General features: G+C 39.3%; 2 protein-coding genes across 5 annotated transcripts in view; one reads left to right on the top strand and one right to left on the bottom strand.

Moving 5' to 3' along the window:
- The window catches only part of FBXO48 (F-box protein 48), a 5006-nt gene extending 3195 nt beyond the window's left edge, over positions 1–1811 (bottom strand). Inside the window, exons 1-2 of the mRNA XM_081832140.1 lie at positions 1712–1811; positions 917–1060 (exon numbers count right to left, since the gene is read on the bottom strand). The gene's annotated coding sequence lies outside the window, so the exon portion shown is untranslated. The remainder of the gene's footprint in view (positions 1–916; positions 1061–1711) is intronic.
- A 213-nt stretch (positions 1812–2024) lies between these two features.
- The window catches only part of APLF (aprataxin and PNKP like factor), a 73689-nt gene continuing 57311 nt past the window's right edge, over positions 2025–18402 (top strand). For 2 of the 4 annotated variants that reach the window (XR_014148907.1, XM_081832087.1), the window contains exons 1-2: positions 2025–2333; positions 17281–17352. Coding sequence is in view for 3 of the 4 variants with exons in the window: in XM_081832087.1 (XP_081688213.1) it covers positions 2238–2333; positions 17281–17352 (168 nt within the window). In the remaining variant the exon portion in view is untranslated. The remainder of the gene's footprint in view (positions 2334–17280; positions 17353–18402) is intronic. The other 2 variants (XM_081832089.1, XM_081832086.1) reach the window with 2 other exon arrangements.

An 18402-nucleotide genomic window follows, 5' to 3' on the forward strand; every position in this document is an offset into this window, starting at 1 on the left:
TGCTCCATGCAGAACGTGCCCTCCTCAATACCCACCACCAGGCCAACCCATCCTCCCACCCCCCTCCCCTCTAGAACCCTCAGTTTGTTTTTCAGAGTCCATCTTCTCTCATGGTTCGTCCACCCCTCCGATTTCCCCCGCTTCATTCCTCCCCTCCCGCTACCTTCTTCTTCTTCTTTCTTTTTCTTAACATATCTTGTTTCTAAACATTTGTTTTTCTGTTCCCAGAGAACATTATCTAAAAAAGAGAAGTGATTCTTCAGACTACAATTTGAGTTTAGTAGTAGAAATGACTATTGTGGGAACATATTCGATTCCAAGCATTTGCCAAAAATACTTCTGAAAATGTGTATGATTCAATTCTCTTCAACTCCTAAATACTTGTCTGTGGGAGCTGATGCCTTATCATTAAGTTCTTCATCTACAATCTGTGATTTAATCATAAATCTGATGGACTTTTGTAGGGTATATAATTATTTATCTACTTGTACCTAATGGGTAGGTGCTCACAGATGACATAAATACTATCTGAAATGGACAAGAGGTTGAAGTCCAGGTTATAATGACACAAGGTCTCAAATATTCAGTTCAGTTATAAGATTAGTGTTTTAGAAATGGCCTCTTGAAGCTATCCTACATGCATAATTATGTAACTAACAACAATAAACAATGTTTATAATTCAGCTAGGTACAGCATATAATTAAAGATGGGTAGGCTTCCAAAATCAGCTGAGACCATGGAGCTATTTTTGCATATAAAGACAGCTCATATTAAAATCAGTTTATTCCATGCTGCACTTTCTTGTGTGTGTGTGTGTGTGTGTGTGTGTGTGTGACAGTGCAGGAAGAGGGGTTTGTTAAATGCTTCTTTTTAATTCAGCTAATGATTATTCCCCTTTCTAGACATGTTACTCACCTATGTTTCTGGACTTGCCAAGGCCACAGTTGCTCCCATTCATTTGGTTGTTTATGATCCGAATTAGCTTTGGTGGTTAGAATTTTAATGCCTCTGCTCAACAGAGAACTTCCTCTCCAAGTTTTGGGGAAGTAAGAAAGCAAACTGATAGAAACAAATTCATGAGTCAAGAGCAAGTTTTTGCCACGGAACTCATCTCTCTCACCATCAAACAAACCAAGCCAAACTACTATATTCTTGAAAAAAATTTCATATTAAGAGAACATTACCGTGCATTTAAACATTTGTTACTTTTCCCAGAATCTCAATGGTGAATAAAATGCATCTTCTCGTTACAGTTCTTCCCCAGGAGGCAAATGAATTTTTTGAATTTAACAGCTGGGAGTACCTTGGTGAGGTTCCTAAGCTCCCACTAGGCATCTTCTTCTAAGTCCAGTTTTGCCTGGATACCTGGACAACTATCCCTCTTCTGCCCCTTCTTGTTTATGAACCATATTTTGCTGAATTACCTCTCTAGTTAGGTAAGAGCTCGCCCCTTTTCCGGTGTCACGAGGAGGGAGGGATCGGGAGGCAGCGCAGACCAACCCCGCAGGTCGGAAGGAATGACCCCACATCCCACTGAGCCACCCTCTTTGAGGGTCTCGCGCAGTCTGCAGCTGCCCGAGTCCAAAGAACACGGAGCAATGACAAATAAGCGACAATAACAACCGTCAGCACCGACTGTCACCACAGTTCTAAGGAGCTGAGCCGAAGCTGAGCTGTCCAGACGTCGGCTAGAAGGGAAGACCCTCCTACCTCCAGTGCCTTGGTAGCTCCTCCAGCGAATTAAATCCTTTGGAATTCGAATCCTTCGCCATAGTCCCTCCAGTCCCGCCCACTGTAGCTCCGCCTTGCTGACTCGGATTTCGTACAGGCGTAGAGAGAAGCGCGCGTTGCCTTTTGGGAGTGGTAGTTTTACCAGGGCGTCTCAGCTCAGCAAGAGAGGAGAAGGAGGCGCCAAGGACTACAAGGCCCGGCATCCTCCACGGCGGGTGCTGGTGAGAAAGGGTGGGGGGGTGGTTAACCCGGGCTTTTAAAAAATAATTTTGAGGCGGAGTGTTGGAAGAATCCCGGCGCGCGTCACTGGTCGGAAAGGGGAGGCGGGACTCGGACGCGGAGCTGGGGCCTCGGCTGAGCGAGGCCTGGAGACACTCGAGCGGAGCCTGTGCTCCTCCTCCCCCTGCGTTTTTCTGAGGGCCTGCCTTGGCCCCGCGCGTGTCCATGGAAGGCGGAAACGGCTGCGGGGACCGTCTCCTTGCGAAGGGGTGTAGTCCTCGCCGCCATGTCCGGGGGCTTCGAGCTGCAGCCGCAGGACGGCGGCCCCCGGGTGGCCCTGGCCCCCGGGGAGACGGTGATCGGCCGCGGGCCGCTGCTGGGAGTAAGTGTGGCAGGGAGGCTCTGCCGGACCCAGAGAGCCGTGCGAGGTCCTGGTTGTTTCCTGAAGCCCTGCTCCCCGTTTCTGGCTTCCCCACCACGCCGGCCCTGCATGTCTGGATTTTAGAAGTTTGGGAGCAGGACGTTTTTCAGTCAACTTTAATCAACTCACAAACGTTTCCTTATGTTGCCTTTAGAAAGCACGGACTTGTATTATCATTATTACATTCTTATCCAGAGGTCGGCAAACTAATGTCCCTGAGTCCAAATCCAGCCTGTTTTTATACGGGCCCACGTAGTAAGAATGGTTCTTAAGTTTTAAAATGTGAAATGTAACAAACAAAAAGCCTGCTAGCTTTTCAGGGAGAATATTGGCCCAAGGATTGAGGATATTGTCTCTTGGCCTGACAAGCTACGGTATTTATAGTAGAATCTGGCCCTTTACAGAAAAAGTTTGCCAACCTCTGATCTTATCTTTCCTAGAATAATTTCTTTTAAGCTTTTGGCCTCTTGTCGGACTGCATGAGCCTTACTTTTACTGTAATAGTCTTTTTCAATAATATCAGCAGCTAACCCTTATGTAGTGTGTAATGTTCCTGGCGTTGATCTAAGGACTTTACCTATACCAACTTTTTAACCCATTCAAAATCCTGTGAGTTAGGTGCTCTTATCTTCATTGTTCGGATGAGAAAATGGAGCCATAGAGTGATTATTTAAAGGGCACACATAAGATTTTGGACACGTAGTGCCACTGAGCTATATATTCTCCACCGTCTTTAGGATGTTTAGGAGTTTGAAAATTTTCCTGTTGCATTCTGGAATTTTATAGGTCTCTACCTCAAACATATGTTGTCGTTTTAACATTCAGCATATCTTTAGTGCCTACTTTGTGTAGCACATTCGCTGATGGTAGCACTGTGGTGTTTGTTACAAAGATGAATGAGATGTGGGTCTCTGCCCTCTAGAAGTTTTCTCTTAGGCTCTGGAGACAAACCTGTGTCGGTGAGCTAATATCAGAGTAAAGAGTGTAGACTATTATCCCGGCTAACCTCCAGTGTCTAAGTGGAACCATTGATATTAGCCTTAGGACCCTTCTCTGAGAGGAAAAGGAGTGGTAATTGGGGGTTCCGATGTGGACGTCTATCCTAAAGCGGTGTGTGTATATGTGTTCGTGTGCATATGTGTATATGCAGTAAGATTATTGAGAAAGTTAAAGTTTACGTGCCGTTAATTTTATTTATTTATTTATTAGCATATAATGTATTATTTGTTTCAGGGCTACAGGTCTATAATTCGTCAGTCTTGCACAATACACAGCGCTCCCCACAACACATACCCTCCCCAGTGTCCATCACCCAGCCATTCCATCCCCCCCACCCCCCTCCACTCCAGCAACCCTCAGTTTGTTTCCTGAGATTAAGAGTCTCTTATGGTGCTGTTAATTTTTTTACTGGACAAGTAATTACTTAAATGTTTAGGTAATATTCTGTTACTTTTCTCCATAGTTTAACTTAAACATTTGAGAGAACTGCCTGGGAGGTTTTTTTTCCTCCCACCCTCCCTCTTCTCTTTCTCCATATATATGAAATTTTACAGAGTATGTGCTTCATCCAAAAATCTTATGTCTGGTGACAATTGAGTTTTGATTTGCTTAACAAATTGTATCACCAGTACAGAGTACTGTGGATCTGGTTAAAAGATCGATGAATTTTAGGCTTATGTTTTATAAACATGGCAACAGGTTACAGACTCTTTCATTGTTTGTAGCTTGATCTTTGTATTATAGGCTTGCTAAGGTGAAATGAGCCTAGTTGGTTTCTGTCTTAAAATGGTAAGAAGTAGAAAGGAGTAGAAAGTTAGTCTATCTGGTCAGAATTTTGCTTCTCCTTTTCAAATAATCATTCAGTGATGAGATTCTCTTGCCAAGTTTGGCAGCTATTAGAAGTGGTTATGAACAATGTCCTAAATGTGTTGAAGGAAAAATTTGAAGAACAAACAAATCAGTTTGTGGTTTTATTTTTATTTTTATTTTTTTTAAAGATTTTATTTATTTATTTGAGACAGAGAGAATGAGAGAGAGAGAGAGCACATGAGAGGGGGGAGGGTCAGAGGGAGAAGCAGGCTCCCCGCTGAGCAGGGAGCCTGATGCAGGACTCGATCCAGGGACTCCAGGATCATGACCCGAGCCGAAGGCAGTCGCTTAACCAACTGAGCCACCCAGGCGCCCCCAGTTTGTGGTTTTAAAGATTTTGGAGCTGTCGTGTTTCTTTCTTTGCAGTGGTTAAAACTCAACATGATGGAGGCGACTGGGTGGCTCAGTTGGTTAAGCGTCTGCCTTCCACTCAGGTCTGATCTCCAGGGCGGGGTCTTGGGATTGAGCCCTGCCAGGCTCCCTGCTCAGTGGGTCTGCTTCTTCCTCTCCCTCTGTGTCTCCCTGCCCCCCCCACCCCACTCTCTCTCTCTCTCAAATAAATAAAATCTTAAAAAACAAACAAACAATAACAACTCACCATTAGGGCATGTTTCAAACAGCAGCAATTCCAGTGAGGCTTCTTTTTTTTGTAGTGTGAGAGAGCAAGGACTTAGTTAAAGTAGGAAAATTCAGGAAGTTCATTGTAAATTATTCATAATATAATGATTAATTATTACTATGTGATGATTAATAATGATGATTTTGGAACTCACTTAACAAGTCATGTTTTTTGGAGATAAGTTTCACAGGCCTCCATGGCCGTACAAGCATAAAGGTTTATAATTCCAGTGTGTAAAATGGGCTTGGTGGTGAAACAATTTGATAAGAATGTCTTTACATCTTTACAGTGGCAGGAAAACCCTTATAGATAACAGAGCACAGTGAAATTTAATTTTCTTGTGCCATTTGCTTTAGTGGGAGTCATCAGTGAACCCAAGGTCTTTGTTTACTAGGTGGTATTCTGTTTTATGGTCCATACCAGTTAAAGGTTTTATAGCAGAATGAATCTCCATGGAATTATCCTGGGTGAAAACAGCCAATCCCAAAGGTTACATATTGTATGAATTTATTTATATAACATTATTGAAATGACAAATTATAAATATGGAGAACAGATCCCTGGTTGCCAAGAGTTACAAGAAAGGGGGAGGGGAGTAGGAGGGAGTTGGGATGGCTATAACATAGCAACATGAGGGATTTTTGTGGTGATGGAAATGTTTTGTATCTTGACTGTATCAATATCAATATCTGGTTGGGATATTGTATTATAGTGTTGCAAGATGTTACCACTGGGGAAAACTGGGGATATGGTACAAGAGATTTTTCTGTATTGTATCTTCCAATTATATGTGAACCTACAAGTATCTTAAATAAAAAATTTACTTTTAAAAAAGGTTTTACAATACAGCATCTTAAGCAACAGAGTACCTTTAGGCCAAATTATTTGCTTTATAGTTTTTCTTAAAGAAAGCTGATTATACTCTTTTTAAAAAGCTGGTTATACCGTTAAGTGAAAACTATTTCTGATTTCAAATTTTCCTTTTTCTGTTTTGATAGGGATTATATGACACATTTCTTTCTGATCTTTTTCCTCCAAGGGAATAGGACAACAGAGCTATCTAGTTAGTCTTCCTAATGGCAGGTGTAATGGAATTGACTGCTTTGACTGAAAAGAGAAGAGGCCTTCAGTTGCGGGTGGAGTTAGTCAGGGGCTCTAGTATAGACTTTCCTGGCATCAGTTCACCACGGGTAAGAATGCTCTAAGTGTCCTACAAAGTTTACACAAAGTAACCAGTAACTGCTCTGGCCTGGCAACTCTGTATTATTTCTGCTTGTTGCAGAAGCTCCACTGGCTGTTCTGGAATGCTGGTCCTACCTGGTCCCTAGGGATGTGCCAAGCACTCCTAGCTGCGGGATATTCCTCCTCCCCGCCCCCCCCCTTGCCACCAGGCACCTTAATTATTGAGCCTAGTACAGTGCCTGGTACATAGTAGGCCTTCAAAGCACATGATCTCTTTCTTTTCCATGTCTCTGCTTTTCATTCTACCAACCCTCAAGAAGAGCCTACTTGTAACTTAGGTGTGAAAAGGATATAGAATTTTGAAGTGAATTTAAGTGTAGTAAAGAAACAGTGCTATCAACTGCTAAAGCGTATGAAGTAACATTCATGATGGATTAAATGTTAGCATTTTTCCTATTTTATTGACTAATAATTTAGTGAATAGAGAAAGTAGTTGAATATATACCAGTCAGAATGGAGGGGTGAAAGAGAAACAAGTTGGGGGCACCTGGGTGGCTCAGTCATTAAGCGTCTGCCTTTGGCTCAGGTCATGATCCCAGAATCCTGGGGTAGAGCCCCACATTGGGTTCCCTGCCAGCGGGGAGCCTGCTTCTCCCTCTCCAGCTCCCCCCCTGCTTGTGTTCCCTCTCTCAGTCTGTCTCTGTCAAATAAATAAATAAAAAATCTTTAAAAAAAAAAAAAAGAGAAACAAGTTGTTACTCTCAAGAAACTTACAGTTTCATAGGTATGAGAGATAGAGGAACAGGTAACTAAACAGTGGTTGCAACCTCAAATGGGGACTGGAGCCAGGCAGGCACCTTGAGTGAGTGAAATTGGAGGGAGTAAGAAAAACAGGGATGATGGTAAATAAATCACAGCAGTGTCGTAGATTACAACTGCCTCAGTTTTGGGAAGGCCACAAGGAAAGGGATCCGTAATGTGGTCCCTGCTATTCACTTCCATACCCACCTGGTAACAGTGACCTATTCTTTTCAAGAGTAGTAAGAAATCTGGATTTTTAGACATAACCTCTGACTTTTCAAAGGTCACATTTAATTAAAAGTTTTGTTTCAGTACCATGAGCCGAACAGAAAAGAATGTTCCATGATACAGAGAGGTATAGGAAGGAACCCTCAGTCAAGATGAGGGGTCAGGGAAGGTTTTCATGAATTCAGTGACGTTGAGCTGACTTTGAAGTGAAAGAACAGTTAGAAGTTTGGTAGGTAGAGAGTCGGTGGTAGAGAGGGAAAGGCCTTCAGGCTAAGTGGATGTATGATGTATGGTTTCCTGGCTCTACGATGGAAAGTGTATGACATATTGGATGACTGGATAGGTGCTGACTAGGCTTGTGGGATAATCACATTACATTACTGTTCCCCTTTAACTTTCAGAGACATTGCTTTTATATAGGATGTATCTTTCTTTTTTAAAATAGGGTTTATTTTACTGAGCAGTTTTAGGTTCATGGCAGAATTGAGTGCAAAGTACAGAGAGTTTCCATATATACCTCTGCCTCTTCCCCTCCATACACACACACACACACACACACACACACACAACCTCCCTCACTATCAACGTCTTGCACCACAGTGGTATAGTCGATGAACCTATATTGACTTGTCATTATCATCCAAAGTCCATAGTTTAACACTAAGGTTCACTCTTGGTGCACATTCTGTGGGTTTTAACGAATGTGTAATGACACATATCAACTTTTATAGTATCACATAGAATAGTTTCACTGCCATAAACATCCTTATGTTCTGTCCTTTATTTCTTCCTCTTCCAACCTCTGGCACCTACTGAATTTTTTGCTGTCTCCGTAGCTTTACCTTTTCCAGAATATTATATAGTTGGAATTATACAGTATGTATATATAGACTTTCTTAGATTGGTTTTTTCTTTCTTTCTTTCTTTCTTTTTTTAAGATTTTACTTATTTGAGAGAAGAGACAGAGCAGGAGCAGGAGAGGGTGGAGAGGTAGAGGGAGAAGCAGACTCCGTGCCGAGCAGGGAGCCCAACTCAACTTGGGGCTCTATTCCAGGACCCTGGCATCATGACCTGAGCCAAAGGCAGACGCTTAACTGACTGAGCCAACCCGGCGCCCCTAGATTGGTTTCTTTCAACTAGTAATGTGTGTTTAAGGTTCCTCCATGTCTCCTCATTGCTTTTTAGTGATGAGTAATACTCCATTGTCTGGATGTTCCACAGTTTATTCATTTACCTACTGAAGGATATCTTGGTTACTCCCAAGTTCTGGCAATTACGAATAAAGCTATTACAAACATCCACGTGCAAGTTTTTGTGTAGACATGTTTTTAGTTCATTTGGGTAAAAATACCAAGGAGCTCAATTGCTGGATCATATGGTAAGAGTGTGTTTAGTTTTGTAAATAGCTGCAACTATCTTTCAATGTGGCTATACCATTTTGCATTCCCATCATAAGTGAATGATTTCCTGTTTTTCCACAATCTCACCAGCATTTTGTGTTGTCAGTGATTTGGGTTTTGGCCATTCTGATAGGTGTATGGTGAATTACTTTTCATACATATATATTCATATAAATTTCATATATATTTATTTATTTCTAAATCAAGCTCTCTAAACTGTCTCCTGGATACTACTCAGCCTTAATATGCCATCTCCTCACATGCCTCCATACCTCTGTTTGAGTTCCTTCCTCTGGTAATTGGATTCTGTAGGTAGCATTTGGGTATCTGTAATTTTAAAAACTCTGAAGATGATTCTGTTGCAAAATTAGAGTTGGAAACCTCTTCTAGACATACTAATAATGCTTGGCACAAATAATTCTCTAAGAAATGTCTGCTGAACTGAATTAAATAACTATTGAGATACTTTAATTTACCGAAGTCTCAAGTGAGGGTTTAAACCCAGTTTTGTCTTCCTAAGTTCTGCTTCTGGTTTTACTCATTATGTTGCCTCTGTCATAATATATTCATAATAAGGATGATTCTCACATTTGGGTAGCATTCACTTTGCAAGTAACATTGCAAGCCAAACAGGTTGGGTGAGTTGGGATTTCAGTGGTATCAAGTCAGCACAGTTCCATCCTATTGGCTAACAATTCAGCAACCTTGACTTAGGAGTTCAGAAGGTATTGGATTTTACTTTTTAAAATCTAAGTGATCCATATTTCACCAGTATTGTGGATTAAATAGATGTTTGTGAGGTAGCCTGATAACCTAACTACTATTATACAATTAGTCTTATGGGAAAGTATTTCACAAGTTTCAAAGACCATTTCACATCCAGTATATTAATAACCTTTTAAAGAGAGCTTACTGGAATCTGTCTAGAGAGCCTCTGGCAAAAATCAAGTTTGCTTCCTCAAACTTGCCCTTGGTTAATATCAGAAAATGAACTTTGGTACATTCCAAGTGCAATAATATTAAATACTTTGTATCAACTAACTTTTGGCATGTTGAGGAATAAGATGGACTTACTTATCTAATGTTATGACAGAGTCTCAGTGTTGATTGAACTCTGGAGTGTGTCCTGGATCTGATAACTGGGAAGCAGTCTTGATAAGAAAATTTCATGGTTTGTCAACTGGTTTACAGTAACCAGCCTCCCATCCAAGTACTAACCAGGCCCCACCCTGCTTAGCTTCTGAGATCAGACGAGATTGGGTGTGTTTAGGGTGGTATGGCCATAGACTACAGTAACTAGTCTCCAGTTAATTCAAGTCTTAATTTTAGATTTTCTTTACCTGCCACATACACAAGTTTGAGGAAAATATTTTATGTAAATTATGTCTGAAATAGATCCTGTGCTTTTTTAGGTTTATGCATTTTCTCATAATACAGGCCCAAATCCCATACCAGAGGGTTTTTTATTTTTCTCCACCACAAAAGTTTGAATTTGTCACTTTTTTATTTGTCTATTGTTGATAGAGCAAACCGGATAATCTTGTGTGACAGCACTGTAAGTTATAAAGTATTATATAAGAAAATTTTTATTATCTTAAGCATTTGGTGTGTTATGTAATTTATATTGGAAAAAACTAATCTTGCCTCTTCTCTGTTCGTTTATGTTTATAGGAGCCAGGCTACATGGGGATATTGTATTTATGAGATATATTATACCTGTCTGTGATATTCAGAAATTTCTCTAGGGAAACATTTTAAGAAAAATTAACTGCTGTTGGTTTTTCAGTAAATATATATAGGCAAAAGTGAAATGAAAGATACCATTGTATTCTATTTCAGGATCCAGTAGCTTTTCTGCTTTTTTTTTATTCAGGTTTGTTTTTTATTTTTAGAATGTTGGAAATAATAAACAAATAGGTCAGAGGCCTTGATTCAAAACATCCACGCATTTCTGCTAGTAGCATAAGAAATCTTCATTTTGTTTGACTTCAGTAAATGCCAAAAATAAATATTTGGCAAACAAATCACAGTTCTTTTATGTTTTCATGTCTTTATCTTTTTTTTAGCACAAACTTCATGTCTTAAAAGCAAGACATGAAGACAAGGAGAAAAGACTTGTCCTTATCATAATGCGTGAAACATTCAATTTAGACCCAGAAAATGAAAGATAAGGGATCCACATTTTATCGATACAAAAGTGATACAAAAACAGAGTCCTGTCCCCGTTCAAGAAACAGTATGAAGAATTCAAGTAAAAAGGGTTGGTTTGTTCTGTAGTATCTGAAGAAGAATTGCTATCATTTTATCTGTTGTTAACAAAGGATAGGGGTGGGTGCCTGGGTGGCTCAGTCGTTAAGTGTCTGTCTTCAGCTCAGGTCATGATCCCTGGGTCCTGGGATCGAGCCCCACATGGGGCTCCCTGCTCAGTGGGAAGCCTTCTTCTACCTCTCCCTCTGCTTGCCATTCCCCCTGATTATGCTCACTCTATCTCTCTTTCTATGTCAAATAAATAAATAAAATATTAAAAAAACAAAGGATAGGGGTGATTTCAGCATTACCTGTTAGCCTGTGTATCCTTCAGCTCCTGCCATATGTTATGCAACCTTTTTAATATTAAAAAAAAATTCTTGGGCTTGAATGTTCAATTTGGTTAGCTTCTCTGACTAGCTGATCATACATGAATTTATTATTAGATGTCCAGTATCAATATAACAGTTGTTGGAGTAAAGGATATTAATCATAATTGCTTTTGGCTACAAGTAACAAATGGTGACAAACAGCAGCTTAATCAAATTTTCTTTTGTAAGAGAATCTCTGGGGCAGTCAGTTCCAGGACCAGTGCAGATACTCAAGGAATGGCCTCTTCTGTGTTCCTCCTTTTTCATCCTTTGCAGGTGGCTTGCATGCCTGCAGTCATGAGATGGTTGCTGTACTTTGAAGTGTCCCATTTACACAGTAAGAAAAGAAGAAGGCAGAGACCAAAAAAAAAGTCCATGCCAGCTGAGCCTGTTCCTGGTTATCATGAAGACAATCATCTTTCCAGAAGCTCCACTGTTTTAAAATGGAGATTTTGTTGTTTTGTTCAGGAATGGTGAGGCCAACAGGTTAAAAGATGCTTGCCATTGAAAAGATAATTTATTACTCATAGTTCCCAAGAGAAAGAAGGGCACACAGGGCCATGCGGGGCCACATGAGGTTGGTTGAAGGCAGAAGACAGAGTTAGGGGAACTGCAGGAAAGCCTTTCTTATGGTTTTCTCAGCAATGAATGGGCAAGGCAAAGTAAGCAGGTGTAGGATGGTCTAGTTTGAATAATGTTATGGGGCTCTGAGCTGTAGGGGCTGCCCCTAGTTGTCTGATGCCTAGCCCTGGGGTGATTGGGGCAGCATAAGAGCCAGGTAAAGCCATAATTGGGAGTACAGGCTTCAGATTGGTTAGTTTGCTTATGAAAGGTATACTCGTAGGTGAGTCATTTACTGTCTCTAAGAAGCCCGTAACCCTGGGAGAGGTAACCCTTCCTTAGTTCAAGATGCGAAATATCAAAACATTAGATGCGGAAACTAGAAAATGTGGTTAATACACACTCTTATATCCTTTGCTAGAGCTTGTCATTTGGCCATTCATAGCTACAGGGAATTCTGGGCACTTGGATATTTTTAAATGGGTACATTCTTATCCTCAATAAAAGTGGAATAAATATTAGTATGGAAGAAGAAATGAATAGCTATTGATTAAGCAACTAGCAGCATCTGGTACACAATGTCACATGTGAAGAAATGGCATCTAAAAGTACAGGTGTAGTTTAAAGCATAAGTTGCGGGGCGCCTGGGTGGCTTAGTTGGTTAAGCAACTGCCTTCGGCTCAGGTCATGATCCCCGGGTCCTGGGATCAAGTCCCGCAATGGGCTCCCCCTGCTCTGCTGGGAGTCTGCATCTCCCTCTGCCTCTGCGTGCCACTCCCCCTGCTTGTGTGCTCTCTGTCTCTCTCTTTCTCTCTCTGTGTCAAATAAGTAAATCTTTAAAAAAAATCGTAAGTTGCAAATTCAAATGCCTGCAGAGACCAGGTATACAATAGTGAAGTGTGCTCAGTGGAAGATTATAGGGAGTGCTGGGGTCTATGGTGAGATGGAAGGTACATATACTTTTCAAAGCAAAACTTAAAAAAAAAAAAAAGAAAGAAAAGAAAAACCTGAATGAAAAACCTGGCTACCAGTTTGTGGTGCCTAGTCTAAAACAGAGGTGAAAAAAGTTACAACTAAATAGGAAGAGGCTTATTAATTTTACTGAAATAACTGTAAATAAAATTATACTTCATTTATGTTATTTAACAATCATATACTACATTTTCTAGGTTATTTATTTATTTATTTTTAGAGCATGCGTGCGTGTGTGCGAGCAGGGGTGAGGTATAGGGAGAAGGAGAGAGAGAATAATCTTAAGCAGGCTCCACACCCATCCACACCCATCCACACCCTATGCGGGGCTCAGTCTCACAACTGAGATCATGACCTGAGCCGAAATCAAGAGTCAGAGGCCTAACTGGCTAAGCTACCCAGGCGCCCCAAAATTGTTGATGATGTTGTGTGATCACTTTGGGAAGGTGGTGTCTGTCAGACTTCTCCAGTAAAGACACAATTCCCTTTGTGAATAATTTGTGCAATGATACTTTGAGACTTCAGGAATATTCTTTTTCCCATCAAGCACTCACCTGAAAGTTAACATCCAATGATCTTTACTGAGTCAATTATTATATTGGTAGTAACAAAATAGTGATTTTCTGGTTTGATCATTTCTTCATTAGTTGGCATTCTTTTATGAATATGAGCTTTTCCTCCCAGCCCTAGCCTCAGCCCCTTTCTCGAGTTCTGTATGAACTCATGGATTATTTTGTATTCAAAGTGTGTTGTATTCCATTATTATCATTATTCATATTGATGCCCAAATTGTTCCCAATTTTGCTGGACCATTGAGCTGCTGGATGTGAGATATATTTTCATTATTTCTCAATCAAGGTGTGACTATTTTGGGGAGTGATCTTATCTGTGCCCCACTACCCCTAGCTTACCCCTAGCTTCTCACTCCCTCTCTTTTTCCCTCCCAGTTGTCACTTGACTTTCTGTTCCAGCATAGTAACATTTGGTTGCATTTGGTGTTTCTTTCCCCTCTTACATGTAAACTTTGTGGTCATCTCTGTTTCCTATTGTGCTTTAGATGTGAATATAGGTGGCTTTATTTGTTCTATTTGTTGATCTCTGATTTTTTGTATGGTGTGATTAGTATTTAGGTGGCTACAGTTATTTGATAGGAAGTTGGAATTCCTCTATTTTAACTATTTTTATGGCTTTCTAAAGATGTGAAATGTCTGACTTTCAAATAAAGTTTTCATTTAAACAGGGTAATCAATAAACTTGGGTAAGTATTTAGTACCTTTTGAAGTATGTTATGCCATTTGTTCCTAGTCTCAATAGCTTCTAGCCAGTGCTATCTTTTTGAGTCTTTGGGTTTCTTTGCTTTTCTATAGCTTTTGTCTTTCCACTTGCAGACCAACATCAGTCATTTTCCCCCATTGCCAATGCACCGCCTACTAAGCCTTATCCACTTTATTGTCTACTGTGAGTAGACAATTGGGAATTCAGACGAGATTGGGTACATTCAGGGTGGTATGGCCATAGACTTGGGAATTCAGATAACACATCTTGTTAGACTTGGGTATGACATTAGAATAAATAGGACCAATTGAAAACCTGAAGACCTTCTGGAGCTTTCTTTAGGGCTTGATTTTCTGAGAATGTCTATTTGCTTATTAAATAGTCATTCTGCCTTATTTCCAGTTCTTTAATATGTTCTAGTTTATATTCAGTTAAGCTGATGGTAAATAATCTAAAAAATTATATTTTATGTAATGATAATGAGGGAGGAAATATAGTTTGTTTTTTTTTAAGAAAGATTTTATTTATTTATTTGACACACAGAGAGAGGGTGAGATCACAAGTAGGCAGACAGGCAGGCAGAGGGTGAGGGAGAAGCAGGCTCCCCGCTGAGCACGGATACCGATGTGGGGCTGGATCCCAGTATGCTGGGATCATGACCCGAGCCGAAGGCAGATGCTCAACCGACTGAGCCACCCAGGTGCCCCATGGAGGAAATACAGTTTTAAAAGGAAGAGTGTCCCTAGAATCAGATTCCTTCTGTTCAAGTCCCAGTCCTGCTGCTTATTGGCTGTGTAACTTTAAGTAGTTGCTTAACCTCACTGTACTTGTATTTCTCACTTATAAAATAAAGATAATAGTGTCTTCTCTGCAGCTTTTGTGAAGATTAAAAAAGATGATACATGATAAATAATAAAACAGTGCCTTGGTCTTGATAAATAATTGCTATTACAGTTAATATAGTAGTAAGAATATATGGGTATTTACTCTGCACAAGGAACAGTGATCTCTGTTTAATAAAGCAGGCCATCAGCTCCTTAGGGTAATCTATTTATGACTTAGCCTCCACATACCCTCTACCTTCTACCCTCCCCACATCCATCCTGAAATTAAAATAAGCCCCAATGATAATTTGTTAAAAGCTTCCTGTAGAGATGACATAAATTATTATTTTCTAACTTACTCGTTATTTAGAGGTATAGTTTAAAAGGGACTATTATAGCTAAATGCCCAAATAACATTAATTTGAAAGGCTCTTTAAAAAACACTTTTTTTTGGTATGCTATAGAAATGCACAGCTTGCCATGAAATTACACTGTTATGGAATGATATGTCCACTAGAGGTCATGTTATGCTTTCATATATATATTTTTTTCATGCTAGTGTCGGGAAAGCCTACTTCAAAGAAAGACTGAGATAGAAAAAGTCCATTATCGCTTCCTGCAAAAATATGGTTTGAAAAAGAAAAAAACCCAAGCTGGACTATTACAGGAACCATCATTGCATGCCATGGTTTTATATTTGACAGTCTGCTGCAAATGGATTTGTATTGTTGAAGTTAGCAATGAGATCTTACTACCCAAGTTAGAATTAGAAGCTTCTTACTCCCTGACACAGAGTAATTTTCTTTTCTTGAAACTGTTTCTGAATGATTATATGCAGGTATAGAATCATATATGACTATTTTCCCCACATATTTATTCTTATTAATGAGTATGGATTTGGAGTGCTACCTACTCAAGGAGTGGCTACACAAGTTACTTCAGTTCTCTAGACTTTCAGTTTCCAAATTTGTAAAATGTGAATAATAGCTATGGCAGTATTATGGTGAATCTCAACATTTAAGTGAAAGTTCTATGCAAATGATAAAATCTGCACATGGTAAATTAGGTTATCAGGTAACTGCTGGTGTTTTTGGCTCACAAGGCACACAATGGGGGAGAATATAGGAACCTCCAAATTTCTTCTCTCCTTTCTTTTTTTTTTTTTTTTTAACATATAATGTATTATTTGTTTCAGAGGTACAGGTCTGTGATTCAACAGTCATACACAATTCACAGCGCTCACCATAGCACATACCCTCCCCAGTGTCTATCACCCAGCCACTCCATCCCTCCCACCCTCTTCTCTCCTTTCTGATAATTAGTTTATATTTACTTTTCTGAACTGTTGTGGCCAACAGTGTATATGCTTTAAGTGGGCTACTTTTAAGATACTTTATTTTTAAAAATGTTCTAAAAATTAACTGGAGCTGTTGCAATACACATATATGGAATTCATTCAACTGTGCCTAATTTTATATAGTCATGGTCTTACATGCAGAACTGCTCTCTGATTAAAAAAATGAGTACTGATTCCTGGCATTTTCACATTTTTGCAAGTTTTTGCAGAACTAATGGGTTTAATTGAATTAGGCATTGCTGTAGTCTGTTTTTACTGATAATTTTGGTCCTTAGGTGGATAATAATCAGAGTTGAAGTGATAGATACTAAGGTGATCCAGAGATGGGCCGAATAATTACGGTGTTAAGTAAAGTTTGTGCTTAACATGTTTTCATTATGTATCTGCCACAAATAACAAAGGCAATCCTAACTGTTGTGTTTATAGCCTTGCAGGGAAGCCTCAATTGGCAATTTTAGCATTTAAAGTGCAAATGATTTTTAAACTTTCGTATGCAGAAGTGCTTGTGAGGGGAAGTAGAACATTGTTGGCTCAAAACAGGAAGCAAATCTATTCATTATACATTATTATATGATATTAATATATGCGTATATATTGTTTTATATATATACACACACACATATATAAATGATAATCTCTGCTGCATGTGAATATTTGGTTTTCATCACTGCCCCTCCCACCTTCCTGTTTTCTTAACTACTACTGATGGCCCTAGAGCTCCAGTGCAGGTCTGCCTGACCCTAAAACTTGTAGTCACCCCTTTATATTTACCAGACTGCTGCTCCTTAAATCCTTTTGTCATCAACACATACTATATATTTCTTATATTTGAAAGGTTTCTTAATAAGTACACCACATACAGATTTTTTTCTCATTTTATGAATTTTATTGATAAGAATCCCTACAAAATGTCTATCTTGAATGGAAACCATCATGAAAGGTTTTGGGATGTGTTAGATTCCAAGTTTGGGTCTCTGCTCTGCCATTTATTCTTATGACCTTGGGCATGTCCCTTAATCTCAGAGTTGTTTAATTATCTGTTCAATGAGGACAATCATTTTAATACGCAGTTGCTGAGGGACTATTTCATATCTAACCTACTAATTTCAGAAACCTTGCTATGGGTTTTGTTGTTGTTGTTGTTACTGTTGTTTTTTATGGAGGTAGCTGTGTTTGAAATGTTTATTTTTTTTCCCCTGTAGATAACAGACAAGAGAGTGTCCAGAAGACATGCCATTCTTGAGGTGGTCGGTGGTCAGCTTCGAATCAAACCGGTATATATGTTATTCATGACTTGTTTTTAACTTTTTGCCTCTCACCTTTTTATAGCTCCTGATTAAAGTGGCTTATTTTCTAAGGTTATGGAAATAGAGAATGAATGTCAGAATATATCCTTCTTATTTCCAGAGGATAATTGGGAGATAAAGATCTAAACTTTTTAAAGTATTTATTTTCCCATAAAGCAGTGCTACATTTACCTAGTTAGAACTGTAGTGAAAGATGACTGCCAGTTCATGTATACATTATGACTGGGTATTACAAATAAGATTCTATAAGAAAGCCTGTAACTATATAATGGTTTGTTTTGGGGAGGTGAGGTAGTGACTGAAGTCACTTAAATATTACAGGGTTGTATTTTAAGAGATTTCTGTACCTCTGTGTGTAGAATTGAATATTTCTAAAATTTAAACCTTGTTCAACTTTAGGGTTGCATAAATAGTTTTAATTTGAAAGTTCTTGTTGAGGGCTAAAATTTTAATTGCTTGCTTTATAGTTTGAGCATTGATGTATCATAGGGATATTAGTTTCTGAGGATGTAATGTGATTATTCCTTTCCATTTGCACAATGTGTTGTATAGGAGAATAAAACGTGTATGAGGGTCCATCTGTTTTGGACTAGATGCCGTGGCGGTAAAATTATTATGGAACAAAATTCATTAACTTGTAACATTTTAAACCTATATGTATTTTCATCTTATACGTACGCTGCCTTTGGTATCATTAGTTCTTTCTTTTACACATAAAGTACTTTTATTATCCTGTGTTGAGCTGTTTTCAAATTTGAGAAGTATCCTTTTAATTCTAGTATTGGAAAGGTTTTGAATAAAGCTGAATTTACCCCATCTCAACATTGAATAAATACTTTAAAAAAGGTTTGTATATCATTCTGCATTGTCTTCGTGTCTGGAGAAGTGCTGATGTCTATAGTCAGCTCTCCTGTGAGAACCCATTTATTTACCATCAGCTGTTCATCTCTGAATCCTCTCCAACTATCCTCTTAGATGAGACTTACTAGATCATAAACTTGTTGAGTATAGGAACAC

This window comes from Leptonychotes weddellii, chromosome 10, assembly GCF_054177405.1.
Source record: "Leptonychotes weddellii isolate Sample4059 chromosome 10, ASM5417740v2, whole genome shotgun sequence".
Lineage (NCBI taxonomy): Eukaryota > Metazoa > Chordata > Mammalia > Carnivora > Phocidae > Leptonychotes > Leptonychotes weddellii.